Genomic DNA, 23139 nt, shown 5'->3' with positions numbered 1-23139 from the left:
TCTCTGTTAAAAATTTCATACAAAATATTATCTAAATGAACAGATTGAAACCGTTTATTAAAGAAATTATTGGAGAATACCAGCAGGATTCATGGTAGGTAAATTGACTATAGGTGATAATATAAATATGGGATGTATTCATTTTTCCCGACGCTTTTGAGAACTACTGAGAATTTGAAATGTTGATCTCTTAAACACTAATACACCAATTAGACTAATACACTAATTAGATTCACTTTCACACCAGAAATGTTATTGAAGTTGAAAATCAAAACTTTATTTCGACTACTTATGGTGTGAATGCACGCAAATATAACTAAAAAATACATTTAAAGATCAATACATTATTGTATTACATGTTACGTAAGTAAAAAAAAAAAATGTTTGTGTAAATAATTTTTTTTTTAATCATCAAATTCACCCAATGTTAAACTGAAAATGTCTCAAGCATGTACCATATATTTTTAATTTTTATAATTAGGTGCATGTATTAGGTAGGTATTACATAAATAAAAAATATAAATTTATTTTAATTTCTCTAACTCAAATACCAAATTCCAGTGTATTAATTACACATTCAAATACATTTAAGTTAGGTAAGTATTCCATATAACAGTCTTAAATTACATTTTAAAATTCAAATTATTCATGTTTAAACAATGATGATTGTGCTTGTGGTTAAACAATTCAATTTACGAATTATATCAAATTAGATAAATTAGGTAGAGTCTATGGGTAGAGTACATGGTATTGTATTACAAATAGCTAAAGTTAAAACAAATTAACATACATCAAAAAAGTACTTAATATCCAAAAAAAAAAAAAAAAATAAATAATAACAATAAGCAGAGCAGAATGCATCTGCAAGCTAAAGGCAGATGTTTTTCTTAAAACTAGGAGTTTTAGAGTAGGTATTAAATCACTTAAATTAAAAATAATTTATTATTATAAATGTGAAGTCACTTTATACGTTCATAGTTCCATATTAGGTATATAATAGTACACGATTGCTCAATTAGCGGTCCACTGCAGTATTATACGAACATGATGTTAATTTCGTTATAGGATTATAGTTTTCACGCATGCATATTTGATAATAATTAATCATCATGTGCATCAACTCCACCGCCCATGAAATCTTTGAAGTCCATTGCCATTTTGTGCGGATAACATCTGTAACGAGTTAAAACAACAGACCACAATATTATAATATGTATTTTAGTAGGTACACAGCTTTCGTTGGGCATTATATTATTACCAAATAATTTTAATTTACCTAAATATGTTATTGATGACGAGCAATGGACTCGGGATGGATTGTTCAAGTAAGTTCTTTTTGACGGCTGATATTATCTCTCTCGCTGTCGATTCGGGTGTTACAAGTGGTAACAAACCGGGGAAACTATTTACAATCGTTTTATCAGTAATATACGCGTTTATAAACAGCGTACTGTTGTACCACAGATTATATTAATTTATGTAATATAATAAATCAGATTATTTTATATAATCCGTGGTTGTACATAAATATTGTGTACTTACCGAATTATAGGTTTCTTACACAGACCGGTGTCCACCATGTATGGATAAATACAGGTGAAACGGAGATTTTTAAAGCCATCATCCCTACACTCGTCCATTATCGCTTCTGATAGACCTAAAACCAATGAAAATGTTTAGGTGATGACCGCTCATTATTATTGTTATTGTTTTCAAGCTGACAACCACTAACCTCTCACTGCGAATTTAGACGCACAATAAGGCACCAAGTTCTTCAAGCCAATTATACCAGCCATCGACGACAAGAACACAACATGTCCTTTGTTCAGAGCTTTCATTCCGGGTAAAAATGTATCCAGCATCTAAACATGTAAGACAAAATTTATTAATTCGTTTTAGAAAAACAATAATATTATATATTATATAGGTATCAAATCGTTGAAAAAATAATTATTCACAAATCGGCTTAAAACTTAAATGTATAATATATTTTAATTAATAATAATAGCTATTATAGTACAGTTTATAATTAAAAAACGTATTACTGTAAATTCTTGAAATTTTCACGGTATATTTATCTTAATATTTTCTAGGTACATTTTAAATTGTCAGCTAGTGTTATTACTAGACATTTTTTTTCCCTAATCAAAAAGTTTGAAAATGTAATACTAAGTTCCTCGTAATAGTTCTTCTTGGATTGAAAAATTAGTTCACCGTTGAGCCAAATTCATTTTTTATGAGCGTTTAAAGTTTACATTTCGGCAAAATAATTATATTATAGTCAGCTGTTACCTACTATATTATATTACTAATTACTATGCTGTAATGTTAGCAATGATTACATAATTTAAAAACAAAAATTAATAATTAATAATCAATATGCTTATGGTTCCTTTGTATTTTTTTAACTTCGATTTCTACAGAGTACATGTAATCTTTCTCTTTCCCTTTCACTCGTCTCTATTCAGTACCGTAAATCAAAATGGTTTGATGTTATTTCTATTACAATGCAATTATAATTTATATAGTTCCTACCTATATCAAACAATGTCTACAATAATATTCAAAATTATAACACCAAATATTTAATATAAATATTTAAGTAAATTATTTTAGTTTTTTTTTTCCGGAAATTATGCTTAAATTCAAAATATTTTTAAATTCTAGCTATCTCTTGCTTTCTGTATATTATATAATAGTATAATACACATCGTGGACATATTGTAAAAAAAAGTATAATACTGTAATAAGTTATCATCGGTTGGCTTGAACTTAAGTTTTTTGATAGTCATCATTATTACCTACCTTTCTACTTATTGTTTTTAACTGTATAAATGATCTGCTTTGTAGGTTAGTAATAACAACCGTATTACTGAGCTTGACCAATGTCTAGATTCTAGAACTTTGAACTATATTTAATACTTAAGTGTACAGTTTTAGATGTATGAAAAGAACAAGAGAATATACTACTTAATTAGGTCATTCAAAATCGTAAATGTTTATGATGTTTAATGTCATGAATGTACCGGTTCTTAAATTCTAATCTCCAGATTATTATTGTTAACATGACTACGTATTACTGTTGTTGTATAACTGTGATTTTTAGCCATTCCTTTAAGTCGTCTCATTAATAGAATATATTATGTATTACATAACGATAATTATATTTTAATACACCTAAGCTAATTATATGTACCGGTATCATTGATATCGATTCGACTTATTTAATGGAAAACATTGTAGGTATATACTATTATACTAATATAATTTAGAATGCGCAAACTAACAAATTTTTTTCAACGAACCGATTTTAACACGCTGTGTTTACTGTGCTAATATGATTCATGGAATGAATGTCTTTCTTTAATCGGCTGAAACCTTATAAAGTTATTCTCATGTATAAGTATACCGCCTAAATATAATCATACTTCATTGATTATTAATACCTACAGTATGTATAATCAATATTTGTTAGGTACCTAATCGTATACTACAAGGTGTAACAGAAAAAAAAAATGACAAATATAATTATAACTAAAAATGTAATAACTTTTATTCCAATTAATGAAGGAAAAAAAGATATTAATGAATATATTAATTATAAAAACACATTTTCAACACTATAATAAAATCAAAAGAAGTTTTGTACGTATAATTGGTTGATTACATTATAATTTCGTCATCTATTTCTGTCGTATTTTGTATGGTTTATAAATTAGCACATTTTCACTGATATTTTGTGACCATATCACGTACATAAGTACTCATTATATCATGCAAAGTAGGTAGGTTAAAAAATAAAAAAAATTGAAAAAAATACTAATAACTATATAAACGGTGTTTTAATAATATTAGAATTTCCAGATAGTATTTATAAGTACAGCATTATTGTATTTCTTATGCAGACGCAGATATCGTATAGTTTCCAAGTTTAAATGTGAATGGATTTAATCATTTTTGTAGGTACGATAACTAGTCATTTTGTCAATTTTGATGCATCTTGGATACGATGTAAGTGCCGTATAGGTAAAAGCGCATTTTTCCAGTGGTTTATGCAATGTTATCACCTTCTTGTGCTTGTTTACGAAATTATTAAAATAAATATAGTATACCGGTATAAGCTTCAGTCTACAAAACTTGTTATATAAAATATAGGGCACCTATAGCTGATACGGTGAACTCTATTGATAAATGATAATTTATCTAAATTATTATCCTATACTGAACATCATTGGGGCGTAATTACAAATAATAAAAATAACAAATCGCAACGTGTACCTATAATACTATTACCTATTATACCTACGTCAGTAATAAGCCACGAAATCATTAAATATTATAAAGACCTAATTAGAGATTAGTCGGATAAAAACGTGCACTATAATTTTTTATTCATCATTATAGCACGGATTATGGGTATTAGTATACTGTTGTAATTCACGGAACCTTTGACTTTTTTGTGATTATGGTTTTTTGCGAATAGGTAGAAACTACAATAATAAAAATATATGTATGAGCAAATAGATATATTCGTATGTGCGCCTAATGTCTATATATACCTATTACTGCAGCGTTATTGCTTGGAAATATAATCGACAACAATGTAACATATATATATATATATATATATACGTCTATTATACACAGAATATTGGTAGAACATTTTGTGGTTGTTGAATTGTTCATTATAATTTCTAAACTATGAGAACATAGTACACAAAAGAACACTAGGTATTTCGAAAACGATTTTATTCTTATGAATCCAAAATGATAATCGATATCGATTGACAACACCGGTTTTTTTTTTCATTTAAGTAGAAAATATGTAATACAATATATAAGCACTATTATAAAAATCAAAATATTATGTAAATATATATGTTATTTAAATGCAAACAAAATGAAAGTCATGCAGTAGATTACAATACAAAATTGGACTAGGTATACATAAATATTTTAATTTGTCCAAGAATTATTCTAAATAGCACTTTATATGCTATAAAGTGTTATATATTATGTGTGTGTGTGTGTACGCACATAGTGTACCGCCAATATAAGTTATATATACAATTCAATTTTGATTAGCACGTGCAAGCATACATTTTCAAAACGACAATTTAAAATTGATTCTATTTTGTTAGGTTAAATCACCTGTATAACACCTATAGGTATTTGAATACTTTTTTTTACGTTAAATAGATAGGAACACTTAGAAAAAATTATTGAAAATAAATTTGAAGTACATTAGGTTTACGTGTAACCTAAATATATTGTGTTAGTAGTAGATGGTAGTAAAAACAAAAAAAATCCAAATATATCCATACTTGTATCCCAACTGTCTGTGTCTCAGTCGAATTCTCGTAGTTAATACAAAACATGATCACCTATACTGAAATTATGTTGGTACATATTATTTGCTGTGCAGTCGTATATATCTCTCATGCTATACACGAGATGGTAACCTATATAGACAGTATGATTTGTAATTAACTACTTATAGTTAGAGTGTATGATGTTATAAATTAGAATTAAATTTACTAGCAACGAATTGAATTGAATGTATCAAATTATATCTAATCTGACACGCATGGCACAACTAGGGAGATTTTTCTGGGGGCTAAAATTGTTTCACCAAACCTAACCTAACCTAAGCAGACCCTAATAATTTTAAACTAAAATATGATTTAAAACTGCAGGGGACCAACCCGTCTAACCTAACCTTAATTGGGCCTATATTCTGTAGTGATGACACGCTAATTATTTAATATGTTTGCATTCACACTAAAAATCATGACAGTAATTAATCATATAAACATGGATAGTATTTTTTTTTAATCATATCAGTATACAAAAGTACTAATAACATTATTTCATTTCTTGTAACACAATATAGGTAGTGGGTGCCGCATGCGGTAGGTTGGGTAACTTAGTGTGTTGGTGTCACAAAAGTATCTGTAAAATAGCGCAGAACAAAATTTACTTATTTAATAATCAACCATCACTCGTATTCGATAATTTTAGTTAGTCAATATTACCGTAATAATTTTATTCTAATATTTTGCATTTTGAACGAATGGATTTTAAATTTATGCTATAAAAAAATATATCAATAACTTACAACTTTTAACCAAGTTAGACATTTAGGGAATATTAGAAATCAACTAATGCAATATTCTAATTTTATTAGTTTAATAATAAAGCAACTTAACTAAACCGGTTGAATAAACTTGCTCAGCTTTTGTTAGTTAGATATAAAATAATAAAGTACCTAATACGTGTTATTATTGATTTTATAATTTTTATATATTATAAAATAAATGGCGTTACATAAAAATTTTCATAAATACAAACATGAACCTATCTTTATTTGGTAGCCATATTAATAATTGATACTTCATTGATACTCCTGTAATGGGAATATTTAGCGTCTTAGCCGAACAAAATATTCGAACCATTCAGTATAATATGCTATTTCAGTTTAACCCGTCGATTGACAACAATGTTATGTAAAAATGTATGATTACGTCTATTATTATTGTAATAGCCAATAATTGCAGGTTGTGTTATACCCATCTGTTATTATATACATATAATATATTTTAATAAAACAAATTACTAGACGGTCAATGATTGGGCAGTTATATTATAATAGCGATAGTGCTTATACATAGTACGTCCAAGAGCAATTGTAGTTGTAATTTTTACTAATTATATGACCCATAACGCCAAGGTTTAGTTTGTGTATAGGCACCAAGTCAATAAATTACTGCCTATAATGCAATCATTTTGAATGCTCTAATATTTACAAAAGTACGCTTTAATAATGATCTGTCATGTGTATTTTATATGTATAGCTATTATTATAGATGATTTAAAGAAATCGATTATATTTATAATGTATCAACGCGGAAAATAATAAATCATGCATAAGTACCTGCATATTAGGATATACAATAAACAAATAAAATATAAAAATTAATAGTATAATTTATGTGCATTTTCGTTTAATCATCGCGATTTGCAAGTGTATTAAAATTTATTATTAATTTATTTGCAGTCTTCGCGTCTCCAGAACGAAATTTTTATTTATAACATAATCATGTAAAATGTTTAGAGGTTTTAAAATAGTAATGTACGTCATATAGTACGTTCAGTCTTCATTCACACGCCATAACTCAGTTACTTATATAATAGGTACACGCAATACCCTATGTATTTTTTTTTGTTCTGGTTTGCGGGACACGAGGCTAAACTACAATCTGATTATTAATTCTTAGGACTAAAAATTTTACAGCTCTTGCAGTGTTTTGCATAATATACAATGTGTAACTTATGTCGTTTGGCACTTATGGTTTCAAAAAATAAAAAAGAAGACGCATGTCTTTATTTTTAACCGGCGATTTTGTTTTAACTTTTTAAGCACTTTGATGTACGGTATGATGTACACTAAATGAAATTACATAATATTTAAATTATTAATTCTAAACAATTTTGTTTTTCAACTAGGTATATTTTAATGCAATTTCATATATTTGTATACACTATTAAATCGGAAATCTAATGACACAGTCCACCGAAAAAAATATGTATTCAATGTCGAGAAAAATATACCTACAAAGTATAGTTGACACTTTTGGCATGCATAGTTCAATATTTTCATGTTGCAGGATATAGACCCCCTAGGATTACAAAAAATTTAAGTCATAGTTATCGGTGAACAATTTCCTTCTATAATAATAAAAAGATACTGATGATTGACTTGTAACGCAAAGACCATTATTATATTATTAATTACGCTGTTATGCAGTCACTGCCTGCATGTCGGCATATTAGGTATGATATCTGTTATTGACTGTTTATATACGTTTACGAACAGAAAGTTGTTACGTTTAAAGTTCATGCAAATACTAATATAGTCAACGTCTCTACGATAGAATATATTATTACTAATTATACATACAGCTGTAACTTCAAACCTGTGAATAATACATGTTACATGCATGAGTATGAAGTACTATTCATTATTATTAATTGCAGGTAATATGGTCCAAGTTCTACGTAAAAATCATCAGATTCAAACATTATTGAAGTCTCAAATCATAATTATCAAACTCTCAATAATCATCGTTACTCGTTAATCAATAATAGGTAATAGTGCTTATATTAAGAAGACGCCAGACGGGCATATTTTGTTTTCTTCGTCTTAAAAACGTACAACATGGCAAATTCTAGATTAAAAATAATACGTTTTACCCTGTAATTTCTAAAATATCTCCTATACATTTTATAAAGGCAAGAATGTTATCTTGGACATCTCGGAGGATTTTATTGATGTTATTATTTTTAAGTAAATTATGATCGTTTTAAAATATACAAAAACAATAGTTTAAAAATGGTCATAACTTACATAAGATTAACAACATCAATAAAAATACTCCGCGATACCATAGATAATATTCTTGTCTTTAAATTTTATTAGAGGTTAATTTTATTCACTCTAATTTTATAAATTACAGAATAAAACGTATTACTGTGAACGTAAAATATGCTATTTTGTACGCTAGTAAAACGTAGACAACAATAAAACGAAATACGTGACAAAAAAATCAATATACGCCATAGATATAACGTTCAGTAAATAAGAAAATCAATTTTCATCATCACTTGATAATATTTTAAAGCCGACAACTTCCGCGTGTGCCTGATAATGTAGGTCTATAAAACGTATAGGATTTTTAAACTCATTAAAATTTTAAAATTTTACTTCCCCGGATAAATGAAACAGTAACTCTTCACCCATTGAACAATCTGTACAATTACTGTAACATTACTGACAATACTGAAATAATTTCTAATATGGATCGAATATTATATTTCTTGCTAAACAGCTTTCATAAAAACACAGTACACACACATAATACAATTATTATTATACAGTCTTTTATGCATTGTTTTTATAATACGTGTGTTATCCCGTGTTTTGAGATGCGTATTGTTTTTATTCATTTTTTATCATGGTATTTTAATTTGGTAAAATTTAAAAACAAACTAATTACGATTATTAATGATAATAAAATGTGATATTGTTATTGTTACAATACCATGCATTAATTTATTATAGTATTATGCATATCAGTATTCAGTAGGTACGTAACTATAAACGTGATTTTGATACATTATTTGTAAATACTGAAAATATATTTATTTCAATTCAGTTTTATTTCATTTAACAAAATTTAACAATAGATGACTATACATTTGAACATGTAAACAACAATAAAAGGGGACAATAACAAGTTACTAACCTTTGAAAGGAAAGGTCCTTAGGAAAATATATCACCCTATTTACTATATACGGCGACAGGGCAATATGAAAAGCAAACAAATGTAAATATTGAGATATTCTTAAATGGACTAAATATCCAAAAATGTATTGTCTTAAAAAAACTGGAATGGACCGGTCATATATGGAGACATAAGGAAAGTTTGATGAGACGAGAGTACTAGTCATACAATTTCATAAAACACGTCCCAGTGGGAGATCACGCCAGCGCTGGTTAGATCGTGTAAAGGCAAATCTAAGCTAAGTGGAGGAAATGCAAGATGCAGATAATAGAGATGAGATATGGAAGAATTTGGTAGAAGCAGCAAGAGGCCTTAATGACCAGTAAAACCTTGTAAAAAAAAAAAATAGTATTTATTTCATTCGTTGAAGAGATATAATTTCCATTTAAGCATGGGAATATTTGGCGTCCATATTTTTATTATTTTATTTTATTTGTCGCATTTATATAGATAATCCGACGAGTATATTAGATACTTACCCAGAAATGAGCAAACACGTTGATATCGAAAATTTTCCTTATGGTTACTTCATCGTGAGCCTCAAGAGGTTTACATGGCATTATCCCTGCGTTGTTAACCAGAATTGTAACAGTGCCAACTTCGCTCTTGACCTTCTCGCCCAGCTCTCTAACTTTTTCTAATGTCGACACGTCACATCTAAAAATCCAGTTGCAAAATAACATTTACCATATAATATTTGTATACCAGAAAGTAAAAATAAAAATAATAATGATAGTCTGTTTGAATAAACACTAGCGTTTAAATGAAGCTATATAGGGAGACACCAAATCATTCATCACTCAAGTCTCTTCAAAAATCGTTTTCAAAATATAAACAGAGACGCTATGCGCCCTCAAAAAACAAATTGTTGTAATATAAATCTAAATTTGATCAGGTGATTGTCAGTTTTCACTTTTAATTAGACTTATCTATAAGAAAAACTCTATCGTTATACCACTATAATAGAACACTAGTCTATAGTCTATACGTTTCGACTGTAATAATATACACAGGCTATAAATATTTTATAGTATTAAACTATTAAATATTCTATTCTATAGGTAGTAGGTACCTATTAATAAAGATTATAGTAATTGTAGGTATAGTAAATCGTACAATCAACACTATTATATGACAGACGAAATCCGAAAGTATTTTAAATATTAGAGTACGTATAATAATAAACAATAATTAATCACATTAATAATATTTATGACATGTTATTTATTTTAAGTGATAATATTATAGTAACCACTTTGGAACGTTTATCTGTATAGTTGTAAAAAAAAAACCCGTTTATTAGTAATGAAAATCGTATTACGCATGAAAATAGAATCATACATCCATGAAGTTCCGCTGTCGAGTTGTAGTCCGCTATTGAATCAAAACTTAAAAGAAGTCTTTTGTAGATTTCACTAATGGGATATCTTCATCTCACTATACTTACAATAATTGTATACAGATACTGGTGTCTGACGCATTATATTATATTAAAATATTAAGTATATTATAATAGTAAAAATAGGTACCTATATAAATATAGTACAACTCAACTGATATTCAAACGTTCAGTAACAAACTATTATATTATATACATAATATGTGTGTATCATAATTATAGACATTAGTCATTATAAGTACATTTACGCTATATATATATTATTGAATCTCTTTATTAGATATAATAATATTATATAATTGAATCTATACACGTATTCCATTTCGTTTAAATATTTTTGATTTATATTATGATTTTTAACAATACGCGTAAGACGTGTGCACTGTGCAGAAGTAACGTAAGTTTTCCTTACAGTGTAAAACGGTGGAACAGCAGGGCGTCATGTCGTCTAGACACGGACCATGTTTCCGAACCGGTAGTATGGACGCTAATCGACGCGTCTAGACGCTGCAAGTTTAACTCGTAAGTACCTTATTAACAGTCAGTGGCGTCAAAATAAGAGCAAAAGTCTATAGCAGTGGTGCGCAACCTGGGGGTAACAAAATTTTATTAGGAGTCTCCAATAGTTTAACACCGAACGAAAAACTTGTACACTATGCAATATGCATATTATATTATATAAAAATACTATACATTTACATAATTCTGGTAGGAATGAGGTCACCTCGTCGAAATGAATTAATTTGAGAGTCTTGGATTAAAAAAGGTTGTGCCCCACTGGTTTATAGTCTACACTCTATACCAGGGGTGGCTACTAACCTTTATTTTGGGAGCCGCAAATTTATGAAGCTATTTTGAAGTGAGCCACTTTGTTAAGATAGGTAGTAGGTATGTTTATATAAAATGAAAATATATTTTTGATTTTATAGCAAATAAAGGAACATTCATTTTTTACACTACACAGAGCATAATTGTTCAGGTAGTAAGATAGTAGGTATTAATAAATGGGATTTTACTTTTGAGGAGTATTTTTTATATTATAATATGAATTAATTTTACTCTAAGCTTAGTTTCAACTTTCAACAGTCACACGTGACTCACTCGGAAGCCGCATGCGGCTCGCGAGCCTCGTTGGGGCCCCTCTGCTGTATACCAACCTCGAGATTTCGTTACTAGTTGATAGTTCACCAATATTTTGTATGGTAATTATCTTGTTATATTTAGCTAAAATACCACGAAAATATTTAATGTCTAACGCTCATTTATTGCCACGCCTGTAAAGCTATCTCTGCAGAAATCCGTGCACCAAAATATTAGCCAGTTAGAATAATATGTGCATTGTACACTCACGTATAAGCGAAAGCTTTTCCTTTCCACTTGGCGTTGATTTCCTTTACGGTCTCCACATTAGACTTCTCGTTGATGTCAACGCACACCACTTTGGCAGACACGTCGGCAAACTGCATCGCCAAACATTTCCCTATTCCGTGCCCTGTGCCTGTGATCTATAGGTACATACAAATACATAGTATATTGTAAATGAGTTAACGCACTGAAAAATGCAACAAAATAATTTCTCGAATAATTGTAATGAAATATTCTTTGTTTAAATTATATAATAAATTGCTAAAAAAAAAAAATGATTTAAGAGCATTATTTTTTTTTTAACTTAGGTAATACAAATATGAAAAAAAATTTTGTTTGCAATTATACTTGTGGATACATTTATTTTAATTGTTTCTTCGTACAACATAAGTTGGATTTTTTAAGTCTTTTATTTTAGCCTGAAATATTTTTGGAATTCAATATAAATTATCCTGTAGTTTGTTATTGATTATTATTAAATTCTTTAGTTTAATTTTAATTTTATTGCATTGGACATTTGAACAGTAACTGATTGTGGCTAGTTAAATACATTTGTTTTTAAATATTAAATGTAAAATATCCCCGGGGAAAAAATCACCAGACTGCAATATTACTCACAACCTCATGAAAATGGTTGCAGAACAAATATTTTAAAACGTCCATTATTATGTATAATTAGGACATTATTAATATTTAATTACAAATACATTCAAAAATTAATATTTAGTAATAACAGAATATTAATGATAATATAAATAATTGTATTGATATTTTGTTTTATATTCCGATAACACCTACTCACAGTAAAAACATAACATATAAAAATATTTCGAATAATTAATGCGTCAATAGTACAAAATATAGATAATAATAATATTATCAAACAACAATCATTAAACGTAGTCACCTACTGATACCTACTCACAGTAAAAACATGGCATATAAAAATTATGATATTTTATTTTGGGGATTTAATTTTTACAGACTTATACCAACATAAAATTAGTATTAATATCGTAATATAAAGTGTTATTGTTAATTTTTAGAATTTTATCACTTTTAATACATATAACTCATAAACTTCTCTCCCTAAATTCGATTTTTATGAATCAAAATACTTAGAAAAATATTCTGCTTTGGAATATTAAATTAAAACTCTATGTTGTTGTTCAAGAAAGTAAAACACTTAAAAAATTATAAGAATAAAAAATATAATTTTTTAATAAAAACGTTGTTTTTTAACAACTTGAAACTAGGTAAAAAATTATTTTCAAAAACATCGATACTTTTTAAATAATGAGTGGTTCATGATAAAAGAATCACCCTTTATATTAATTTATTGAATGATATAATATAATATACGTATTATAATTAAATATTAATAATGCGATAATTATAGATACTAATTAACGTTTAAAAAATATTTGTGAATGAGATAGTGAGTAATATTGAAGTTTGGGGATTTTTTTTCTCAGGGTCGGGGATTTTTTTTACTGATTACCGGTCTCGTATACCGTAAAGTAAGTAGTCATTAATCGTTATTATATAGTCGACATTACTGTTATTATATTCATTAGTCATTACTAATTTACCTTTGTTATTATAACCTCTAACTCTCTAACAGTCAAGCCGTCGTTAATAATCTATTATATGAATACTCCAATACTTTTAACAGAGCATGAAACAAAAACAAGGAAAATGTTGATACTAATTTCAATGATTGTTGTTTGCGTACAAATTATTAAAATCTTGCAGAAACCATTGTTGGTTTTTTATAACATTAAGTGGATATCTGATCTGCACTTACCAAAACGATGTCATCGGCTAAAGATTTTTCCGGTAACGGCACAAACATGTAATAAATGGACTCGCCAATGTAGTAAACGCTTTTAACCAACAGCAGTAACAGTTCCGTCAAGATGCTTTTCCACTTCATTTTGTCCGTTTTATTGGTCCTGTGCGGTAAAAATGACATGTGTATAACGTTTAAAACTCACTGCGTAATATAAGAGAGGAATTTTGGGTACTTGTGTAGTATATGCGCTACCTACCAAAAACTACATATACCTATAGTAGGTACCTAACTACTAATAAAGTTTAGCGGTATTTACTATTTTCACATACTAACATACTGATTAATAATAATTTATTTAACTGATATTTATACTTGATATACTGTGGACATATAGATATATTAAATGCCTAGGTATGAGGCATGAGTGGTATGACTGTGAATGAACATCATTGTTGAGTATTTTAATATGTTATAAATTGTTGTGTTGTATTTAGAGGCTAAAATATAATTTTTTTTCATAATACACACTATATTACACTTGGCGTTGCAGCGGTGGACTTCAGCTCTACACGCTACACCCCTAAACTCTAAAGTGTATTTAATACATAAAATGTCATATACACATAAACATGGAGTAGCAAATTTCTATTTTTCTTTATCTACACTCTACAGAGTATAAAAGTAGAGGCTATACATCACAACAAATAGTATCAAACTATATCAAGCTTGAAAGCATATATGGTTCATTCATTATTCATAAGCTATTATAGTTAACAATAAATTACGAATAATATATTAGGTTTGTAATTAATTTATGTGTATACAAATTATTTTTATTTGATTTTGAGCCCGACAACTATGGCCATTTTCTACTATTGTATAGGGGTTCGGTTGGCATGGTTGATATACGGTTGGTTGAAACACGTGTATGTGTGGCAAGGACGCGTACCACTAGGACTAGGAGGAACCCGTGCACACATCCGGGAAACTAGTGGTATCGGAAGGTGCTGGCTCTTAGACACGTCTTGTGAATAAAAGTCAGACACCGTATCACAAGCATTTATTTTATATCTGTACAAGTCAAAATTGAAAATGTATTAATACATTTCAACCAATTAATTAAAAACGAAATAAAGAAAAATCTGTGATCTAACAAATTTGTTGCTCAACACAAAGAGGACGGACACAACACAGACTAAAAAAATAATTTAATATTTAAAAGTAAGTTTATTTTGATGGGTCTTGACAAACATTTATAGTATTAATTATTTAAATATTATAATATTGTATAATGTTACATGTTTTTTATCTTAATAACTCAAGTCACATGTACTTTTCCGTAAAATAGGTAAAATTAAGCTGCATGTTACACCGCGAGTATCGAATTGTAGGAATATTAAACGCTAAAAAAGGACAATCTGTAGCGGTGGTGAGTTCAGACATTTTCTATGAAGATGGATGTTTTTACTAATGATATATTTAAAGTATTTAATTTTAATGTTATATAAGGATTGTTATTTATTATATATTATACTCACATGATGAACGTTGGATACTCTAAAATATGGCGGGCAGTTGTGTAGAGCTAAACGACGATGGGAGATCTGAAATCAATATAATTGCGACGGTGTTCAATATTATGACGACTGTTGCTTAATGATACGTGACTATAGCCAACCAGTGAATAATAAATAATGAGGATGATTAGGCTTGTGATAGTGGATTTCCTACAATAAATATTAAGCATACATATTTATATCATAATACATAAAAATATCAATGCACGAGGCTCAACAATGCGTGTGCCTAAAAAACGATTATCAACTGTTCGATCGATATTATACAAATTATTTTCTATAATATATTATACTCTAACATCAAGATTTTTCATTCATAATATAATACACGAAAGTTAATTTTAAGTGAACAGATAATGTAAATGTATAATTATTATAATATATTCCTATATTTTTAGTTACACATATTATACAATAACACAGGCTCTATTATAGCTGCTATGATGAAAATCGAAAAGATGGTTTTGTGTTTCAACAAAGCGCAAACGAAGATCTATTAATATCTTTAAAAAAAGAAAACAGTTTTTATAGACACTACCTATACGGGTTTAGATAGATAATAGTTTTTTAAATTAATTTTTTTAATCCCATGCATCGCATACAAAATATAATATAGGTGATGACCATTCACACATATCGTACTTATCCGCATTTTCATTCAACCACAATCCTACAGTTCATGTGACAACACACGCATTTACATATTATATATATATATATATATGTTTGTAAGTATAACTATAATATAATTTTTAAACAACATCGTGATCTTGTGTGTACACTCTATTATTGTCGTCGGAAAACTTCCAGTTTTCAATAGATACACTCGCGATCGGACGGATAAAATGTTCGTTTATTGACTCGCGCTTTTGCGGCGTCGAATGTGCAGCGGTTTAAAGTTCAAACACTTTCGTCCACTATCTGTAGCTATATATAGTTCACTGTACCTATGTAAGTATACACCTAGTGTTTTACTGTTCTATATTATCATTTTTATGTGGCGATAATCATAATAGTAATAATATATAATAAAATATTATTTCAATACAACAAAGAGATATAGATTATAGAAACAAAATCTGTCTCCGACATAGCGCGAGATTGAGTTACTTTGGGTAAACTTTGAATTCGGGACGCATTTTTACGAATATTACGAGTCTATTATATTATATAGACGTGTTATATACCTATTACGACTGTAAGAAAGATTGAAATTCACGCTCTGTTAATATGCAATAGTTACCAGCTTCTACATATTACCTATTATGATAATTGTTTTAATTAATTTGCGAGTTAAATGAGTTGAGTAATAGCTGCTAGTTGTCACTTATAATGATGTATATTATGTTATGAACAAATGCAGCCGGCAATATTGAACAAATATTCAAACGTTTAAAATGTTGTACTGGCTAAAGATTTTATAATTAGCTTGCTCTCTAGATAAGAAGTACCTACCTATATATCTGTGAATTAAAATTGGTTATGTTAAGGCCTTAAGGGTACTAAGATAAGAAGTTATAATTTACTTATTAATATAATAATTGTTCTGATTAGGTTCACCTACAAATTATCAACGTTTTAAAAACGAGTTCACGGTAATTCTCATGATTTACAATTTTAAGTCATCAGATTTTGTAGCTTTTACTTTTGAATTACTGAAGAAAAAAAATACAGTTGTCCACTTGAACAATCTATCGCAAAGGTTCATAAACTTGACGGCCTAGAATAATCTTTTAAATTCTGAGCAGAGCGATGAATGTATTGATTTTACGATGTTGTGGTTTTTTTGTGTGTCTGTGTACACGATAAGCTATCGAAATAATGCTTAGATTTTCAACTTCAGTAGCTTTTTTGGTTGAAAAGTGAATCTAGTTGATGTATCTAACGGGATTTAAGCGATAAGATGCGTTAAAATATAATTATATATCATTAAAACAAGCTAGGTACTGACAGTTATTTAAATTATACATAATAAATAAACAAAATAAAAATGCATTTAAAACCAGAAATATTATTTATTTGTTCATAAAAATTAGAAAAATTGGTGGGTTGTTAGAAATAATTATTTAAATTTTTATTTATTCGTACATGTTTTACTTTAATGGCATTTTAAATGTATTTTTATTTTGTATACAAATTTAAATAACTGTCAGTAGTTTGTTTTAATAATATATATAATTATAATTTTTACGCAGCTTATTGCTTAAATATTGTGTGTCGTGTATTGATCAGCTTTTACTAAGTCAATTTGTCTATCCTAGGATGTACACAACGTGTTTAGTAAAAGCCCGAATAAAATTAAGAATTTCAGCATTAATTACTGAGTACAAACAGTAAAACCCAAGTTTACTAGTGATTGGGCATTTACAGTAACATATACATGATTATATTGATTTCCTTTTTCAATCTTCAACCTATATAAATTGAACAATTTCAGTTATTTTGTTGCAACTCAAAAATTATTCGTAAGATCTTCAAATTTTTCGCCACAATCTACAGGCTATTAAAATAGTTTTAAATGATAATGATTTGAGAAATAAAGTAATTCCTATTTTAATTGAGACCATTGCATATAAGATTAAATTATCCTTGTTACATAAGGTTATTTAATAACTTAGAAACTTCTAAATACTTAGGACCTAAGTATGGTATGAAATTATTTTTTGACAATGTCTTCTTAAATTGAACAAGATTACAATATTTATTTACCAACAAATAATTTAAATAATTCACACGTGAAAATAATATTATCATCGAAAAAATTAAACATAAGTAATAATAACGATTAACCTACCTATATATACTTTGTATAACCTAATTTATTTTATCTGTTTTTATACTTTTAATCAAATGGCCTCTACAACATTCGAGTTAATTATGATAAATAGTTATACAATAATTATACGCGTAGTAGAATATGTACGAGATGATAATATGTAAAAACCAATTGAGTGATGTAGGTAATTATTTGTATTATCGTTATTTATATTTTATTAGAAATCGGCTCGCTACAACTATTTGCTATAATGTATGTGAGTAAGTACAAAAAGAGTTTTATAGGTACACTATTGTAAACATTTTATAGAAGTGATTTATAAAGTGTCCAAAGATTAATTTGTATTAATATGTACTTTATTGAATATAATTATTCATTTTAAGTTCTATATATAGGCACCTATTGTAGAATAAAATTGCAAACGGGACTTAACATCCAATTATCTTTACAATTATTGCTTATATAAAAAATGTGAGATTTTATTTTTATTTATAATGATACGAAAATTATCACTAAAATTGAAAATTAAAATTAAACTGAGTATTAAGTATAGTTGCAATATATAACTATATATACGGCTCAAGCACAAGGGCGCCCTCGGAAATATATAACCATCAGTGGGAGAGTGAAAAATCTTTGATAGCACAACACATATATTTTTGATTTTTAAAAGTGATAAAACTATTTATAATTAAAATGTCGGGGGTCTGAACCCCTGCACAAACACGAACTAATGACTATTTTGCGATTAATTCATCATAGGGTACATCTTTTCGAGAAGGTTCTGCATAAATGATAAACTAAAATACAATTTTTGCACATTAAATATGTATATAACTTTATAACTTCAGAAACAAAGACTGTCAGGTCTCAAGTTATATTATATTTTACATTTAAAGTCTGCAAAAGGTCTAAGGCGTTGACCGTGTTGACCTGTCTTTTTTAGTTTTTTAGTTAAAGATTTTTTGTGAACAAATAACATCTTACCAGACTACTCTATTGCACTATAGGTACACATATGCCGAAACATCATCGATAGACGTCTAACATGGTCATCTCATCTTAAGGACAAACGCAAAAAACTCAATACAATTCTTCACCTATACTAAAAAAAAAAAAAAACCTATACTAATAGGCCACTTCTCCGCTCAAACTTATAACATTACCATTTAAACCCATACTATATAGAACTCTCCAATAATCGCTCTAGTTACTAGTTAAGTATACAGAATAGTTATACATGGAGTTCCACTAAAACATCAAAAAAGAGAACTATCCAAGTCTTCCAGAATATCTGGTGTCGTATAATCACTGTAGCTGCACCCTGGTGGCCTGGTATATCTATATCAATACAATAAACTCTGACCTAAAATTCTGTTCTCTCAAAGAAACTGCTATACCCTATACTACAGACGCTTCCACGTAAAACTACAATCCAACCCCAACCAGCTAGTTCATCAGGGACCTTATTACCATACCGAAAACCCGACCATCAGACGACTCAAACGAAACTGCAGGTGCCGTGACTTGAAAACTGTACAAATTGTCAATTGTAAATGTAAATGTAAAGTCATTAGATGTCTCTAATATGAGATTTCCAACCATGATACATCATTCATTATTGAAACCTATGAACAAGAACCTTTAGTGACAAAGCAAGATTTCTTGCCAGTGAAAAATTCAATCATCATAATGTGAAAATTAGGAGACTAAAAACCAGGATCATGGCTGCTCAACCTATTTGAATCTGTCAATCCGTGAACTTAAATGTCGGCTGGGCATTCGTTTTATATCGTCTGCAGCAGTTTGTCGCTAGCCACTATAAATATTATATATCTATATTATTTATAGTCTAATATAGATATATTAGGTGGAATAATTTCGTCCGAATAATATATTATACCATATATAAAACACATGGCCAACACTTTTACTTTCCTTTCCGGTGTACAGCAAACAGTATTTTAAAACGGTTTCCGTGTTGAGTTTATATCATACAGCTACATTGGTTACTGATACTTTCACTTTTTTTGTGTGCATATTCCTACCAAGAAATAACTACTTCCTATAATTTAATAAAATGTAATCTCCAAGTTAAACATTTTGAATCTACCTAATAAAAAAATGGATTTAAGATTATTAAATAAATAATTACTAAGATAACTTTATAATTTATTAGGTATTTAATCAGATTAATAATGTGTTTAGAAAAAAATTGACAACATATAGGAAATCAGAAAAAATTGTTTAGTTCTTGCACTGTGTGTATAGTTTGGAAGGTAGTAACGATAGTGTAACTTAGTATTTATACACTATTATATTATTTTGGCCCTAAAATAGTAGACGTACTTCTTTCATTTCCTATAGTTAATCACGAGAGCGGAGGAATTGTTAAGGGCTTACAATGAAGCGTTATTTTTTTTTTATGCACAATTATTATTACTGGAAGAAATTAAAATAAATTATCTAAACATTTAATAAAACCATTCATGTAAATTGAAAGCAAGACTACAGTGGAAATTATAAATGTCATTTTAGAAATTTAAATTAGGATTTAAACATTTGGCATTTCAAAAATTTTTATAAGCATTTAAAATTTTATTATTATAAAATCATTATTAATAGTCCGTAAATTATAATACATTTGCGTTTTAAACTATAAGATCTTTATCGGCAGTTAATTCATTAATATCCAAGCTTCACAATATTTATGAATAGGTTTTCTAAGATTTAGGCCATAGAATAATATAGTTTTTCTGTAATAAAATTGAGATTAGCTATCTTATTTCAAACTTCATGAAATCATAGTTATTTAATATTTATATACAATTTTAATTTATGGTAATGAGCATAATATTATAATTATAAATATACCAACTACATTTTTAATGTTGAAGACACTTAGTGGTTTACATTAAAAATTAAAAATAATTAAGTTTGTTTGCAAATCGTAATATTCCGATTCACGTGCATGGAACACAAAATATTTCTCAGGTTGATAGTTTACTGTTTTAGTATTAAGCAGATGGATAGAAAAAATGAATAATTTAAATTGTAAAAATATCAAGTACCTGCTAACTGCAATAATTAAGTATTACCTATTATAATCAGTGACGTTATACGAACATTTTATATATTAAAAGCACATCTTCCTAGTTCCTAGGTAGATATTTTATAATGATTTTTTTTATTATATTTATATTATTTAAAACATAAATAAAATAAATGTACTAGTACTACTACTACTACTAATACCTATAATCAATAGAGTATTTATTATTATAGGATAAAACGTGCAATATAATATTATCTTCCAAGTTTCCTTGTTGGTTGTTACATACAACAATAACACAGCATGAGTTTTGTTACCTAAGTGCTGAGTTTTAAACTATAAATCATTAAACTACACCGGCTGTTTAATGCTAATTTACCGCACTAAATTAAACCATAAAATAGATTAAGCAAATGTTAAAATCGACAAATTACTTATTTAATATAAATCAAAAAATGATAGTTGAACATGAAAATATTTTACACCTTAACAAAATTGCCTACCTTAATATTATTTGTAGTAATTGGCGCCAAAAAATATGTTCGTGGCGCCACTGATCGTAATTCTTAGGCATTGGTTTTCAATAGACTAACGAAATTCGATATCACGTAGATTATGGCACACCTTAAATTATATATATATAAAAACATTGAAATAACTAGTAATTTATGACTAGTTGTTTTAAAATGCGTAAACCTAAGCGAGCACAATATACGAAAATATTAGTATAGGTAGAGAAAAATACTATTTTTTTTTTTTTAATGCACGTGGTATATTGATCGCGATGATCGCGACGAGTCATTTTTTACTACGAGAAAAACTAAAAATGAAACGCACAGTTTATTGCCTATAGTTTTTATAAACAGATACACAAATTATAAAATATATATCACAATTCACAGAAATATAACACATATTGTAAAGATAAACTGCAGTAATTACTTATTATTATTAGAAAATAAATTAAAAACTCACCTTTCCACGTGCTGAAAACACGTAGGTATAATATAATAATATATCAATTGTATTATTTGAAATAGGTACAATAATATCGCATCGACTAACGCACGCGGGTAGGTAGACTGTAGTACGAGCACGACGAAACTGCGAAAGTGCCGAGTGCGATTGGAACACTTGAAGCAGCTGCTGATCGGTCCTCACGCCGGACACAAGACAGCAACAACAACAATAATAATAATAATATTATGTAAACTCCGAACAGCTGTTGTCGCGCACCGCCCTCGGGTGCATACTGAATTACTGAATAGTGAATTGTTACTCAACAGTGGGTATACCTATGAAGATATTAAAAAAAATATATATATATCACAGCCGCGGCGTGTAAAGCAATAATACTACTAGCGCCGAGGCACCACTACGGTAGACACACACTGCGGTTGCGCGGACGGCCGGACCGATGTATACTTACGATGATCGTCACGCAGCAGTGTAAAAATAATAAATAAATAAATACGAAACCGCGATTAAATTATGTGATTTATGCCGCTATCGAATTATCGTTTTCTAGTCAGACAAGCGCGTATTACTATTTTGATGATATTATTACTATATATTATATATAATACTATAGTATACTAGTATACTACTGAGTAGTGACATATATAAATATATATATATTCTTTATTTAAAATTGGGTAGTCACTAAATTGTATCATTTCATAATGTGCATGGTAATGGTCTAATAATACTCGATTCAACAAAATAATATGATAGGAGACGAACAAATGAACAATTCGAATCAGAAAGAATATGTAAACGAGAAGAAAAAAAAGTTTAATATTTACCCTCAATTCTATACCTAGCTATACA

General features: G+C 28.3%; 1 protein-coding gene across 3 annotated transcripts; it reads right to left on the bottom strand.

Annotated features, from left to right (window-relative positions):
- Nucleotides 1–510: 510 nt before the first annotated feature.
- LOC107168849 (short-chain dehydrogenase/reductase family 16C member 6-like) lies at nt 511–22574 on the bottom strand. Of its 3 annotated transcripts, XM_089219062.1 has the most exons (10): nt 22285–22574; nt 21813–21933; nt 15443–15508; nt 13917–14064; nt 12095–12249; nt 9825–10002; nt 1733–1862; nt 1543–1657; nt 1277–1402; nt 511–1173 (listed from the first exon to the last, which is right to left on the bottom strand). In XM_089219062.1, coding segments are annotated over exons 3-10 (927 nt in total). In that variant the 5' UTR covers nt 15445–15508; nt 21813–21933; nt 22285–22574; the 3' UTR covers nt 511–1100. The 3 variants fall into 3 exon arrangements, with proteins under 3 accessions (XP_089075188.1, XP_089075187.1, XP_089075189.1); XM_089219061.1 differs by lacking the exon at nt 21813–21933; XM_089219063.1 differs by lacking the exons at nt 15443–15508; nt 21813–21933.
- Nucleotides 22575–23139: the final 565 nt, after the last annotated feature.

The sequence above is a fragment of the Diuraphis noxia genome, unplaced genomic scaffold (genome assembly GCF_037042655.1).
Source record: "Diuraphis noxia isolate RWA-SAM2 unplaced genomic scaffold, SU_Dnox_SAM2 contig0002, whole genome shotgun sequence".
NCBI lineage: Eukaryota > Metazoa > Arthropoda > Insecta > Hemiptera > Aphididae > Diuraphis > Diuraphis noxia.
Note: the sequence above shows the minus strand (reverse complement) of the source record. Positions and strands in the feature narration are given on the sequence as shown.

Coding starts and splice junctions, on each gene's coding strand:
- LOC107168849 (XM_089219062.1), bottom strand. Junction 10,003..12,094: donor GGAAAAGCTTTCGCTTATAC/GTGAGTGTACAA, acceptor CTGGATTTTTAG/ATGTGACGTGTCGACATTAG. Junction 1,174..1,276: donor GTCATCAATAACATATTTAG/GTAAATTAAAAT, acceptor AACTCGTTACAG/ATGTTATCCGCACAAAATGG.